General features: G+C 36.5%; 1 protein-coding gene across 1 annotated transcript; it reads right to left on the bottom strand.

The window, feature by feature from the left end:
• Nucleotides 1–4,834: 4,834 nt before the first annotated feature.
• Nucleotides 4,835–11,504, bottom strand: aifm4 (apoptosis inducing factor mitochondria associated 4). The gene is made up of 19 exons (XM_044120516.1): nucleotides 11,204–11,504; nucleotides 10,356–10,446; nucleotides 10,136–10,245; nucleotides 9,944–10,053; nucleotides 9,115–9,159; nucleotides 8,950–9,031; nucleotides 8,737–8,849; nucleotides 8,558–8,644; nucleotides 8,386–8,477; nucleotides 8,152–8,282; nucleotides 7,917–8,032; nucleotides 7,734–7,805; nucleotides 6,959–7,022; nucleotides 6,787–6,863; nucleotides 6,126–6,243; nucleotides 5,911–6,009; nucleotides 5,743–5,818; nucleotides 5,550–5,654; nucleotides 4,835–5,027 (listed from the first exon to the last, which is right to left on the bottom strand). The coding sequence occupies exons 2-19, from the start codon at nucleotides 10,436–10,438 to the stop codon at nucleotides 4,997–4,999; spliced, it is 1,611 nt and encodes a 536-aa protein (XP_043976451.1). The 5' UTR covers nucleotides 10,439–10,446; nucleotides 11,204–11,504; the 3' UTR covers nucleotides 4,835–4,996.
• Nucleotides 11,505–14,303: the final 2,799 nt, after the last annotated feature.

Raw genomic sequence — 14,303 nt, forward strand, 5'->3', positions numbered from 1 at the left:
AACCAGAATGTAAAACCACTCACAAGACATTTATTAAAACAATGCATTTGGCCAAATGGAGACACAACTCACCCACAAACTCGCACCGCAATGAGTCCCTGCAGGAGGAAGTCGTGTCTATGTGCGAGAGTGAGGACTTCATATTTTTATCTCTCATCGTGCCACCCAGAGACATTGCGAATCCCTCCAACTACTCCCATACACAAAGTATTCCCGTCAAAACATCTCCTACATCAAACACTCCACTCTTGGCTGGTAACCATTTAGGGAGTTGTGCTTTCTTAGATGTTTCACCTTTTGCTTCTGCTGGTAGAACATTCTGACCTGCTGCACCCTGTTCTGCACTCCTTATCTAACTGTGGTATGCAAACAAGGTTGTTCATCTTATCCTTAGCTGGAACATTTCAAACGCTAATGAGAATACACAATTGAGCAATGTGAAACATTATATTTGATATTCAAAATGTGTGATTACAATACTCGAAATATGCAAAACTCGCTCAAAGCATGAATGTACTTGATTACATTTTTATTTCTGCACAATAAGCAGCGAATAGAAAATCAAACGCACAATCTTGAAAGGTTCATAACACCTGTAATACTAACATTAAATCAATGTTAATACCTGAAATCTGAGTGTAACTAATACTGTTTCCTAGCAATTACGAAAACGAGGACTTGCTTATAATATTCCTTACATAAATTAGGACAAGCACGGTGCCACAGACGGTGCTACAGTGCATTAAGACTATTCTTACTTGAGTACTTTCGCCAGACAGCGTTCAGAGTTGAAACTGGTTTCCTGTCGGTTTGAGATGGAGTAGAAGCAGTTGGAGTGTTTTGTCGAGCATCGAGTCTGGCTGTTATGAGAAGACAAGACGGACTGTGGCGGATAGCTGGTGAGCTTGCCGAACGAGAACCACGAGCAAACCCTGCGTTTTTTCTAGAAGGAGAGCTCATTGGAAAAAAGCTTCGTCTCAATCTCCTCCGCTGTTTTTTGTTTTTTTTTTGTTTTTTGTTTTTGACACGCCCACCCGGGAAAGATCCAGGGCGAACACACCGCGGTTACAGCGGGAAGAGCCGTTCCCTTTGAGCTGATATTTCATTTATTTTACAGCAGCTGACAGACAGCTGTTGGTTGTCTGCCATAGCCGGCATTACGGACTACCTGACATAGAGGAAACTTGATGTGAGACCTGACCCCGGAGAATCGCGACGAAAGAAAACGGCTGTGGCCCATCACCCAAAAGGCAAGGGAGGAGGAAAAGATGGCATATTTCGTCGGAGGGAGAGCATTTGTTGGAAACAAAGAAATATTCTAATGGATATGTTGTTCGTCCACTTTTAAAGGGAGAATAGCTACGCTACGTTTCACCCAAGTTAAGAGTTAAGTCACTGTTCTGACTTTTCTTTTTCTGTTGTTCCTAGTAAGCATTTCTATACTTTAAAATGTATTTCAGTTAACGCTCGAGGCTTAAGAGACATTACTAAACGAAAGGCAGTTTTTCTTTACACACACAAACAAACTTTGATGCAGGGTTTTGCCTGGTTCAGGAATCGCATTCGACTAAAGATTACTACAACTTCTGGAAATCGCAGTGGGGCGAGGACTTATGGATGTCCCAGGGAAACAGCCATTCAGCTGGAACTCTAACTCTTGTATTATGTTTCGGGTCAATTTGACCGCATTTCAATTTTTGTGTTGATCAGAGCGCCTGGTTATCCTTTAAATTTGAAAATGTCTTTTTGATTTACTTTATTTTTGATTACTTCTGAAGAGCCATTCAGAACCAGGTGTGTGTGAAAAAGGAACTTTCTCTCCACTGTCGTGTTCACTATTTCCATGCCCTTTCTTTGAGAAATAGACCAAAAATGAGCTTCGCACAATTTATAGCTGAAGAAGCTTTATCACAGCTTATGAACTGGGATAGTGATGTAGAGGAAGAGATTTCAGAGACTGAGGATGCTTCAGAGCCAGAGGACAATGTCGTTGATGATCCAGGTTGTCAGTTTTCCCACGACGACGAGGATTCAGAGGACGAGTCTGCCGGTGTCCCTTCATCAAATGAAAACCAAGAAACACAAAAATCGCCATCCACAGAGGGGACATTGACGTCTAAAGATGGTCAAATAAAATGGTCAACAACACCACACCAAACCAAAGCTAGATTGTCATCTTCTAATGCCATCAAAATGACACCTGGTCCTACAAGATTTGCTCTGACAAGAGTTGATGATATTGAATCAGCATTTCAGCTCTTCATTTCCCCACCCATAGAGAAGATAATCCTTGACATGACCAACTTGGAGGGGAGGCGTGTCTTTCAAGAAAAATGGAAGCCACTGGACCCATCTGACTTGCATGCTTACATTGGAATCCTGGTATTAGCTGGAGTGTACAGGTCAAAGGGTGAAGCAACTGCAAGTTTATGGAGTGAAGAGTATGGAAGACCAATCTTCCGAGCAACAATGTCTTTGGAGACATTTCACATGATCTCTCGTGTGATCCGATTTGACAACCGTGCCACCAGAGCTGGTCGACGCGAGAAGGATAAACTTGCAGCGATCAGAGATGTCTGGGATAAATGGGTCAAAATTTTGCCATCATTGTATAATCCTGGCCCACATGTTACTGTTGGCGAGCGCCTCATTCCATTCAGAGGACGCTGTCCTTTTCGACAGTATGTGCCAAACAAGCCTGCAAAATATGGCATTAAAATATGGACAGCCTGCGATGCAAAATCCAGTTATGCATGGAACATGCAAGTACACACTGGGAAGCCACTTGGAGGACCACCTGAGAAGAATCAGGGAATGCATGTGGTACTGGAGATGACTGAAGGGTTGCAAGGTCATAACATTACATGCGACAACTTCTTTACATCCTATCGGCTTGGAGTTGAACTTCAGAAGAGGAAGCTGACTATGTTGGGAACAGTCAGAAAAAATAAACCGGACCTTCCCAGTGAGATTCTGAAGATGCAAGGAAGACCTCTGCATTCCTCAAAATTTACTTTCACAGAGAATACAACACTTGTTTCTTACTGCCCAAAGAGAAACAAGAACGTTCTTGTGATGAGCACAATGCACAAAGATGCATCTCTGAGCACAAGAGAGGACATGATGCCGCAAATGATCCTGGATTACAACTGCACCAAAGGAGGAGTTGACAATCTTGACAAAGTCACAGCAACATATAGCTGCCAGCGCAAGTCTACCCGTTGGCCTTTGGTCGTTTTCTACAACATTGTGGACGTGTCTGCTTATAATGCCTATGTGCTGTGGATTGAGATCAACCAGAATTGGAATGCCAGCAAATTGTACCGACGTCGAATTTTTCTGGAAGAACTAGGCAAAGCACTTGTCACTCCCAAGATCCAGAACCGGGCCAGGCCAGCTCGATCTCCAGCTGCTGCAGCTGTCATTGCAAATGTCCAGGTCAGGGCATCTGATCAACCCACAATGGATCCTTTGGATAAATGCGCAAAAAAACGCAAAAGATGTCAAGTCTGTCCCTCCCGAGATGACAGTAAGACAAGTACCTCTTGTGTGAGATGCAAGAAGTGCATCTGCAGAAAGCACACAGTCACATTCTGTCCATCATGTGGGGAATACTGAAAATGTCAAACAATGAACCCCCCACCAAAAAAACAGGCAAGTTAAATGGTTAAAGAAAAAGTGTTAGTGAAAAGTGAATAATTAAAATCAGAAGTTGCTTAATATATTATTGAAATTGTATGTTTATTCTTCTCATGTCTTCTATATGTTTGCATAATCCAAGATAAAGTTATTATTGGGTTAAAATAATTTTTTGTCTGTTTTGTGTTGGGTTCAAAATGACCCACAACATAATAAATGTATTTTTTTTTTCTCAACATAATACAAGGGTTAAGCACAAATTTAATGAGAAGGTCGTTCTTACCCAATCGGACTCAAATGGTCATTATATGTAGATAGTTTTCTGTTACTGTCACCAATTTTTTCTGTTGGGAAACACTTATGGTTACTCAAGCATGAAATAAAACAAAGATTTATTTCAAACACTGAATAATTTGAATATACATCACATTAATAGATTGCATAGATGAAAAAAATCTTTGGTTTTTATTGTAATACAACTTTAATGTAGAACTGGAGTTCAGCTACTGGTTGAGATTTTGCAGAGTATCTATCTGTCTGTCTAAGAATAGACTAGAGGAGAAAAAACAGATTTGGTATCAGGTACTTTTTTATTAGAAGCAGAAAAATGTCACAATCTTCATTTTGTTTTCAGTAAACATCCTGACCTTAAGGAGCTGCTTATGTTAATGCCAGCTGGGCAGTCAGAGAAGATTTGAATCGTTTATACTTTAGGCTGCATATGACAAAAATAACAGAGAGAGAAGGAGAGATACATATCTATTTTTGTTTTTAAAAGTAGAAAGTAACCAGCAAAATCATAAGTGAGTGTTTATTTAGAATCACACTTAAAGTACCTTAATGAGCCTCTTGGAGTTGCCAAAGTGCACCACAGAAAGTCATTTCTGCCTGTTGCCATCAGGCTTTACAATGCCCAAGTCTGTGCTGTTTGATTAAATTTTTTCTGCGCTCATGTATAGGTTATTTATCAATCAATATATTGCATGTGATTGCTTGTTATTTATTAATTTATTTGTTTATATCTAGTCATTTTGAAATTAGGTATATATAGATACATTTTACAAACTTTGTATTTATTACCTAAGATGGAGTAGCTTTCAACAAATACACAATTTCCTTTAGGTGATCAATAAAGTCTATTCTATTCTATTCTATGGTGCATTAAATCATTCAGTCTGCATGATCAACAAACACATTAATGATTTTGCTGCTACTATGGTAACAGCACGGCTCAATAAGAAAAGAACAGTTTGATTAGTTTACCGCCACGTCTGTGGCTGTAAATGGACAGAACAATGTAGGCACTGTAGAGGAAGAGATGGAGGCAACATCATCGATTGCTCCTGATGACAACCAGTTATATCCCCAGCCAGCTCAGGTCTTCAGATCTGCAAACATCAGCAAGATAGTTATTACACAGAGCATTAATGTCAATAACCTGAATATCAATTTCCTTTTTATACAGAATTTAAGCTATTTAACCATGTCAAAAATAGTTTGTTACCATTAAGATTTAACAACATCCCAAATAAATTTAACCTGTCTTCTTCTCTTTTAAAGTTAAATATTTCCTTTGTTTTCTCAAACTACTACAGCTTAGGAGAGTGGTGTCCAAACAAATTATCTAGTCAAAAATACCTGCTTTGATGCTTTAGTTGTCATTACGTTACACATGACTAGTCAAGAGTCCCTGCTAACTGTTACTGATTTAGTCAGAAACTATTTCATCTGAATATTATCTGAATAGCTATGTTTTTAAAAAGTTGGAGTTGTCCCTAATTTTTCCCATGTAAAATTCTACCTCTGCAATGAAATATTTTCTTTCAAAGCTTTCAACATACTTTGAGGAGTGCTCCATATTTACTGCGTAGCGTGCATTCTAGTTTGTATAGATGCAAACTGTGACTCACTGAGCCTGAGTCTTTGTTATGGCTCTGCCTTGATCCAGCAGGTCTGCAACACGGGACACAGCGGGCTCCATCCCCATGCTGGCAGCAGCAACCACCACCCCGTCCCTGTCAGATTCGCAAACAGGAGAAATGTCAACAGGACCAGAGCAGATTTATCCCCAACTGCACAAAGAGTCACTCCACAACTGCTCACTTTATGTATAAGGCCACAAATTTCCGTTCTTCCAGTTTGCCTTTAATTATGATTTCTGTGTAGCCCTCACCATAACCTGAAAAGAACAAATAAAAAGTGAAATGGAGCTTAAATTCAGCTTACTGTGAACTAAAAAAGGTTTTTGAGACTTCGTATTAAATACTCTACCTGCATATCTGATGCTCTTTCCAGCCAATGCAGACCAGAAAAAAGGAACTGACTCAATTGTTGTTGGTTTATTCAGCATGTTCAGAGCGGCAACTCTTCCTGGTGGTAGAAACAAAACTAAGAGTTCATGACAGAGTAAAAACATGTGCAATAAAAAACACAGCTTAAAAAGATGAAGGAAAAGAAAATATTTTATATATATTAAAGCGTTTAACCGTGAGCGTGGGACATCTGCCAGTGACCGATATTGACCCGCTGGTCCCCACGAATGGTCAGAGGGAAGGAGGCGACGTCTCCAGCACTGAAGACATCTGCTACATTGGTCCTCATGAACTAATAGAATAGATGGAGCAGATAATGAGTCCAGTGTGTCGCCTTCACAACAGTCAACCTCTGAAGATTAAAAATAAAAACTGAACTGCTTTCATGTAAAGTAAAATTATTACTGGGTGCTGTCAACTTAGAGCTAGCCTTCTGCACCATAATTTGACCTGTTCCATAGATAATCAACATTTAACTCTCTGGCTAAACATATGTTTCTACTTTTATAATGTTTTTGTTCATGTAAGTGATGCCTAGGTTAGTTTGTCTGTTTGCCTTTACCATTGCATTACAAAGACAAATCTAGCTCAACAACTTTAGGTGCCAGCTGGAAAATAATGTTTCCTTAAAAACTGCTTCACGCAAGGGTTCTTCTATAAGTAGCCTATGACAATCTCTTTTTTTGGGACTAGATTTAGGAAAGTTTCTGTTTTTCAGCGAATATATATATATATATTTTTTAATTCTTGATTTAAAACAAACAAAAACAAAAATCTATTTTTCCATCACAAAGATCTCAGTTTGCTCGATGCTCTCCTGTATTTTGAATGTTACCTTGTCAACAATAACTGCTTTTCTTGAATCCACTGCCACATTACTTCCTGTTAGGAAGTCTGAATTGGGAATTGCACCTGGAACATAAAATGAAAGAGGTTAATAATTAAATTCATTGCTCTTTCCTTTTTAAATAAATCGCAAGGTTATGCAATAAAATAAAAACAATTACCGATTCCTGCAACTACCACATCAGCTTCCAAGACAGTACCATCAGCCAGCACCACCTCCTTCACCTAAAAAAAGACAATGGACAATAAAACATAAAATATATTTCAGAGGTTATGCAAGAATGTATCAGGGGACTTTCTGTTTTTCCTGAGTCATTACAATCTTTACTGAAGAAGTGAGCAACATAGGGGTGAAAAGGTACATAAAAATGATGGTTCTGTAAATATCTTGGCTTTAAATTCACACTTCAGTACATTTTTGCAACATAACAATCGTAGAAATAGAAAAAAGATATACTGTATGTGTCTGTGTTTTTCAGTAGTGATCAAACAAAGTTAAAATACTATGATAGTTACATTTTATCAGAATTTCACAAACTGGTCAGCGGAGCCTTAGTTACCAGTTTTACCTGAATGCATCATAAAAAGTGTTATTAATGGGAAAGTCAGGGAACAAACTCCTGGTCTGAAATTAGAAAGATGATGTTGCATTTGGGTTGGTTGAATGGCAACAGGCAGCTGGAACTGGACTTTAGTCTAACTTATTCTGCACTAGTGATGATGAAATTCTGTTTGTCATACAGTTCAAAGTGTGTAATTAAGTATTTATGTACTACCTTTCTTATCACTGTTGAAAAGTCCTGAATGAATGCCCCCAAATTAAAAGAATTTCTTTCAAAGGTTTTTACAAATCTTTCTCATGAGAACCAATAAGTGTAAAAAAACTCCACAGGAGTGTTTAGAGCTGGGCAAACAAGAAAAACTGAGTTACGGTACCTTTCCATCCTCTCCTCTGATCTCTGTCACTTTGTTGTTCATGACAAACTTCACTTTTTTTTCCTCCAACATCTTATAGTAAGAAAACAACAAAAAAAGTAAAGCTGATGAGATGGATAAAAATGTTTTTTAAAAAAGAAGAAAGCATTTAGCATATAAAATGAGTTTTCAGCTCCTCTTTACCTCCATGGTCATCTTGCCAATCTCCGGCCCCAGAGACTTCTGAAAAGGATACTTGGTGGGACCCACCAGAGTCACGCTGGCAGCTTTGTCCGAGAGGTAGGAAGCTGCCTCCATGCCTGTTTTACAAACAAAAAACAATCCAGTCGTTTGCATCTTGACTGTGTAGGACACCTGCTTACATATGAGAAAAGTTATCATAACTGAATAAACTAGTGGTTAAAGTCTCAATAACAACCTATAAAGGACGCTCCGATTACAACAGCTCTCTTGCCAAGAGATGATGCATGAATCTCTTTGGCGTCTGCATAACTCTGCAGCAGATGTACCCCCTTCAAATCTGATCCAGGACACCGGAGAGGGCACGCTCTGCAGACATTAAAAATATTCTAATTCATGTTAATTTTCCGATTTTTTTTTTTTTTTTTTTTTGAGAGCACCAAGAACTTGCTTTCAAGATGCCAAGACTCGCCTGCAGCCTGTTGAGATGAGGAGCTGATCATAACGCTGCGAGGTGCCGTCGCTCATCTTCACTACTTTATCAGCCAAGTTCACAGAGACCACCTGCAACACGGAGCGAGTAAAAACAATCTAACATGACAGCAAGTCACATGCATTTGTAGCTGGTCGGTTCTGGCTCTCACCTCTTTTCCCGTCCACATTTCTATCCCGTGTTGTTGATAGAAGTCATGCTGCCGCAGGAGGATGCTGCTGCTCTCCACATTCATAGCCTTGGGACAACGAAAACAAAGAGAAAATGCATTTTTTCTTAAAGTGACAGTGACATTAAGTTCAAGGGAGGTTTTTGGGTGACGTTTCTCACTTTGCTTAGCTTGGGTTTGTCAAACGGAGGGAGGTTATCTTTGGTAACAATGATGATGCGACCCTGGTAGCAGTTCTGACGAAGCGTCTCGGCACATACCAGCGAGGCGGGGCCTGAAATATATCCAATTTGTCCTTGAGATGTTGCATGTTCCAAACTTTTAAAACTGTCTGCGTATTGGTTGCTAATTTAGGAACAGTTGACCAAACTTACCTCCTCCCACAAGCAGAATGATGTGTTTGACGTCGGGCTTAACAGTGCACATCTCCTTCATCCTCTTGGTCAACTTCAAAGACTGAGGGCAACAAACCATAAATGATTTAACACTAAATAAAAGGACATTGTACATTTGAGATCTCTGTCACTTATGTGGCTTACCTTTTTGTCAACAGAAACATAAACATTGCCATCTTGGACCTTCACCTGTCAAATTAAAATAAACAAACAATTTGAATGAAAGAGCCAATTCATGTTTTAAAATACCATGTTCGCCACAACACCTGCGAATAGAGGAACTATTTTTAGAGAGATGGGAAGCAGCAGTAACTATCGGTACAGTTCTATGTACAACGGATAACATGTTTTACTTTAATATTATCTGTATTTTTAATTCTGAAATGCCATGAACAAATTTTTTTCTTTTATTATTTTCCTGTCACACTCAGTTGTTTGGAATGGTCAAACTCATTTTAATATCAGTCACAGATAAAATCAAGAAATATGAAAACAGTTTTCAAATGATGCTTTTATTTATCGAGAGAAACAGTATGTCCAAAACAACCTGCTGTTATGTGTATTATTCAATTTTACTAGACATGCCCTGGTCTGATTACTGTTTATAGATTAAACAAAACGCTTAAATAGAACCTGTCTGACTGTACAAAGTAGGCTAAATGATCTTAAAAAATACCCAAAACATGTCCGGATCTAAAGAAATTCAAGAACAGATGGATGGATTAACTGAAATCCATCTGTCTGAAAATTATAACAAAGTCATTATTGAGGATTTTGGGACTCCAGCAAGCCAGTTTTTTAAAACCGACTCTTACTTAACATATATATATATATATATACATATATCCATATACATATATATATGTATATATACATATATATGTATATATACACATATATATATATACATATATATATATATTCTTAAAATGGATTCATTTTGCAATTAAATGTTGTTTTAACACTGTTCTACCTTGTATGTTGGCAGACAGTCCAGGCCTGGATAGTCTTCGATGTCTCCCGTTTTCACATTGAAGCAGGCTCCATGAATAGGACACCTCACTCTGTCTCCGACCAGCGTTCCTGGGAGGTTAATAATCACAATTTGGTCACCTTTTGTGCAGACTGAAAATACTAACAATAGTCTAGAAATAAACTGATTTACCTATAATAAGTGGGGCATTGTAGTGGGTACACCTTCCTCCAACTGCGCTGTACTGACCCTTGGTACGGACCAACAGCACCTTCTGGTCCTCTACAGTTACCTCCTTCATCCTGCAAAAACACAAAATATGCACAAAAAAAAAGTTCTTTTGTCGCTGAAATACATAATCTGGTCTAAAATCTGATCTTTATCCTTTAATGAATGGTAAGTTGTTACTTACTGTCCATCATGCAGATCAGACTCCTGACAAACCAGTATGGTCAGGTCCTCCTGCCTTTCACTTTGCCCCACTCCTTGGTTCATATCCACTCCTACAAGCAAACACGGCCATTGTTACAGCAGTTGTACATGATTATTAATGGCAACAGGGGCGGCAAGGCTCTCAGTATCACAGTAGATCCGCCCCTGATGGCTCTTATACACACATAGCCTGGATGAAACACGCTCGGTCATGCAAATTATTAAGCAAACTCTCCTATTGCTGCAGCAGTGATACAGATGATTTATGGAGAACCTTGATACAGACTTGTAGGGAACATGCAGCAAACAACAAAAACACGTTTGTTTCAGTTATTTTATGCTTAGAACTGTACAGCAGTGTCTACTTTATGTTCTTCACGATAACAACAAATACAATATGTTCCTGCTCATGATAGATTTATTCCGTTTTACCTGTTATATCTGCCCATTTCATTCACCTTGTAGCATCTCAAACCTATTTTAACATAATGACGACATGTAATTTGAGAACTACCAAAAACGACTTCTTGAAGCCAATTGGACGCATTTTAATGAGTAACAAATAAAAAGAAATTCTTGAACAGCTGATAAAACCTATAATACTAATAGTAAATCAATGTTAATACCTGAAATCTGGGTGTAAGCTGCAACTAATATTCGTCACTAGGCTTGACAGACAATGTGGCTCCAAATTATTACCAAAGTTATCGTATTGTTTCCCAGCAATTACCAAAATGACAACTTGCTTGTGATATTCCGTTCATAAATTAGGACAAGCACTGTGATACAGCTGTCGCAGACATGTACCTGCATTAGGACTATGCTTACCTGAGTTGTTTCACCAGACAAGCGGTCAGAATTGAATAAGCCGGTCCTACAGACTGGTTTCCTGCCCGCCTACGTTACCTTTTTTGAGAAACCAGCCCGCATGACGCTCAGCAGAAACAACCCAAGAGTTCCTCCCGCAACAGTACGGACTGTGCACCATTCAAGCGTCGGCGAAAATGGCGTCGGAGGAGACGACGCTTGAACAGTTTCTCAAGGAGATGTTTCCCTGGCAACGGCTACGTCGTTGCGATGCCAACGTTAGAATTAATAACACGCATATTTCAATTAAAATCTGACCGGATGGAGATTACTCAAACATAAAATGGTTTACGAAATATTTCATATTGAAACTAACTTTCACCCAATCAAAGAGGACTTCATTCCTTTTTTTGGTTTAAGATCAGGAGGGGTCTATTTTAAAAACGTACTACACAAACGTTTCTTTTCCAGTAAATGACATTTCTCTTGCCTTATCAATAATCATTTAAAATTGGATGTCAGTCTCTTACAGTAACACCTCCCTCACCGATCTAAAACGCTCTTTTTCTATGATCGTACGACGGCTTTGATATGGAGCAGACAGACTGGATGGAATGACGCTATATTGTATTGTCTAACACGCATGCGCTAACACTGTGCGACGACATTTCTGACAATATTAAGCCAATATGAAACACCTATATATTTTTTAATCAGTCACAACTATGGATGAGAAATAATAATAATAATAATAATAATAATAATAATAATAATAATAATAATAATAATAATAATAATAATAATAATAATAATAATAATAATAATAACAATAACAATAATAAATACAAGCAGAATGCAAGACACGGACGTAAGGAAATTATGGGAAAGATGACATACAAAAATCTGATATAAATATATATAAAATCAAGTTATAATAATAACCTGTTGCAATGCTTCACTTTTCTTGGCCAAAAGGTGTCGCAATATCTCCAAAAACTACAGCTAACATTCATGTCCCCTGGAAGGCTCTTAATTGAATGAAAAGGGCGCCGAAGGAAGACGCATTGAAATATCTCCGAGGTTCAGAACTTCAGTCAACCAGTCCAGGTGTATAATGAACTGTAGTCATAGAACGCATCAGTGTTTGTCCTGCGGTTTAGAGTCATACACAAAAGCCTAATTGATGTGTGACTACATAACTCCACTGAGCCTGAACACACGAGGTTGGTTGCGTTTAAGAGCTCTATGTAAATTACACCTTCTAGTAGAAAGGTTTTCCTAACGTTTTCTGGTTCTTCGTGATATGATAAATCAACTTTTTATTCAAAATGATCAAACACTGACCCTATTATTATTATTATTATTATTATTATTATTATTATTATTATTATTATTATTAATAACACACACACACACACACACATATATATTATTATTATTATTAATAATAATAATATTATTATTATTATATAATAATAATATTATTATTAATATTATAATAATATTAATAATAATATTAATTATTATTATAATAATTAATATTATTATTAATTATAATAATAATATTATAATTAATAATATTATTATTAATTATAATAATTATAATTAATATAATTATTATAATTATAATAATAATTATAATATAATATAATAATATATTATTATAATAATATAATTATTATAATAATAATAATTGCTTATTATTATTATTATAATAATAAGCAATTATTATTATAATAATAATAATTGCTTCCCTATTATTATTATTATTATTATTAATAATAATAATAATAATAATAATAATAATAATAATAATAATAATAATAATAATAATAATAATAATAATAACTGTACTGTTATAATAATAATAATTATTATTATTATTATTATTATTATTATTAGTAGTAGTAGTAGTAGTAGTAGTAGTAGTATTACTCTATTTCTGTTTTTGGACATCATTATCCTTTTAGAGTTTCAGAACATCATTTTTAAATGTTTAGTTATTGATGGATCATGTCTGATTTTGTTAGGTTACTTTTTTATATTTATTGTAACAACGTCATCATTCCACCCTTTCATTTGCTTCCCTATTAATTTGATTTTGTTTGGTTATGTTGATGGTTTCTAAATAGCCTCAGACCTGATGATGTTGGTCATTTGAAATTACAGACAGCTCATAAAGAAATATATATATTGTGTCTGTGAATTCATGAAAAAAATACTGGTTCGCTTAAAAACATCAGTTATGTTCACTGGCCTAAGGTGCTGATTATAAAATATTCTAAAGATTTCACTAAAGAGCTATGCTTTGAAATGCAAAATGTATTCAAATGGTTACTAAATGGGTATTGTAACCATAATCCACCAATATAAACAGCAAATGTTGTGTATTGGAAAAATGTAACAGACCAAAATTAATTCCATCAACTTCTAATCACTTTACTATTTAATTATAGTAATGAACAGTATTAAAAGTAGAAAGATATGAGGTAACCTTTCATGTAGGTTACATGTTATGTATAAAACCATTTTAGCTGATAAAGATGATATCAGATAAGAGGCAATGTGGACACATATTCACACAGTTCAAGGGCAAATGTTGTCATGTAACCAAAGCAGAAAGCATGCCGCAAATTTAAAATAATCATAAAAAAATCCACAAATACCTGAAAGGCACAATTCAGTAGGTAATTTTGCAATCAATCCTAAAGTTCCACATCCACATTTACGGTGATAGCGTGTATACAGTTTTCAAATACGTATAAAGTGTGCTTTTAATTCATTCACAAAAAAACAAAACAACAACAAAACAAAAAAACACAAAAAAAACCCCACAAACAAGACAAAAAAAAAAAAAAAAAAAACCAAATTATGCTTTTAGAAATCTGTTATCAGTATACACAAATGCACTTATTCACAAAAAGTAAGAAAAACAATCATAAATCATGAACTGTGCTTTAAATAACATCTCAGTAATCAACTTTGACAAGAAGAGGTGCTTTTGTTTTATCTGGAACTCCATGCTCCGCCTATTGAAATGGTATTTTAATTTTGTACCAAATACAAATCTTTTCCAAGGATCAACATCAGTCTGTCACATTCTCTGACACTGCACAACACG

Source organism: Gambusia affinis, linkage group LG06, assembly GCF_019740435.1.
Source record: "Gambusia affinis linkage group LG06, SWU_Gaff_1.0, whole genome shotgun sequence".
Classification (NCBI taxonomy): domain Eukaryota; kingdom Metazoa; phylum Chordata; class Actinopteri; order Cyprinodontiformes; family Poeciliidae; genus Gambusia; species Gambusia affinis.

Bases quoted from the DNA above. Each gene is read 5' to 3' on its own strand.
- aifm4 (XM_044120516.1), bottom strand. From the start codon at position 10,438: ATGAACCAAGGAGTGGGGCAAAGTGAAAGGCAGGAGGACCTGACCATA. The intron at 6,864-6,958 runs GTAATTGTTTTT...TTTATGTTCCAG, and splicing joins TGTGGTAGTTGCAGGAATCG to GTGCAATTCCCAATTCAGAC. The intron at 5,655-5,742 runs GTGAGCAGTTGT...CGAATCTGACAG, and splicing joins TTTGTGGCCTTATACATAAA to GGACGGGGTGGTGGTTGCTG.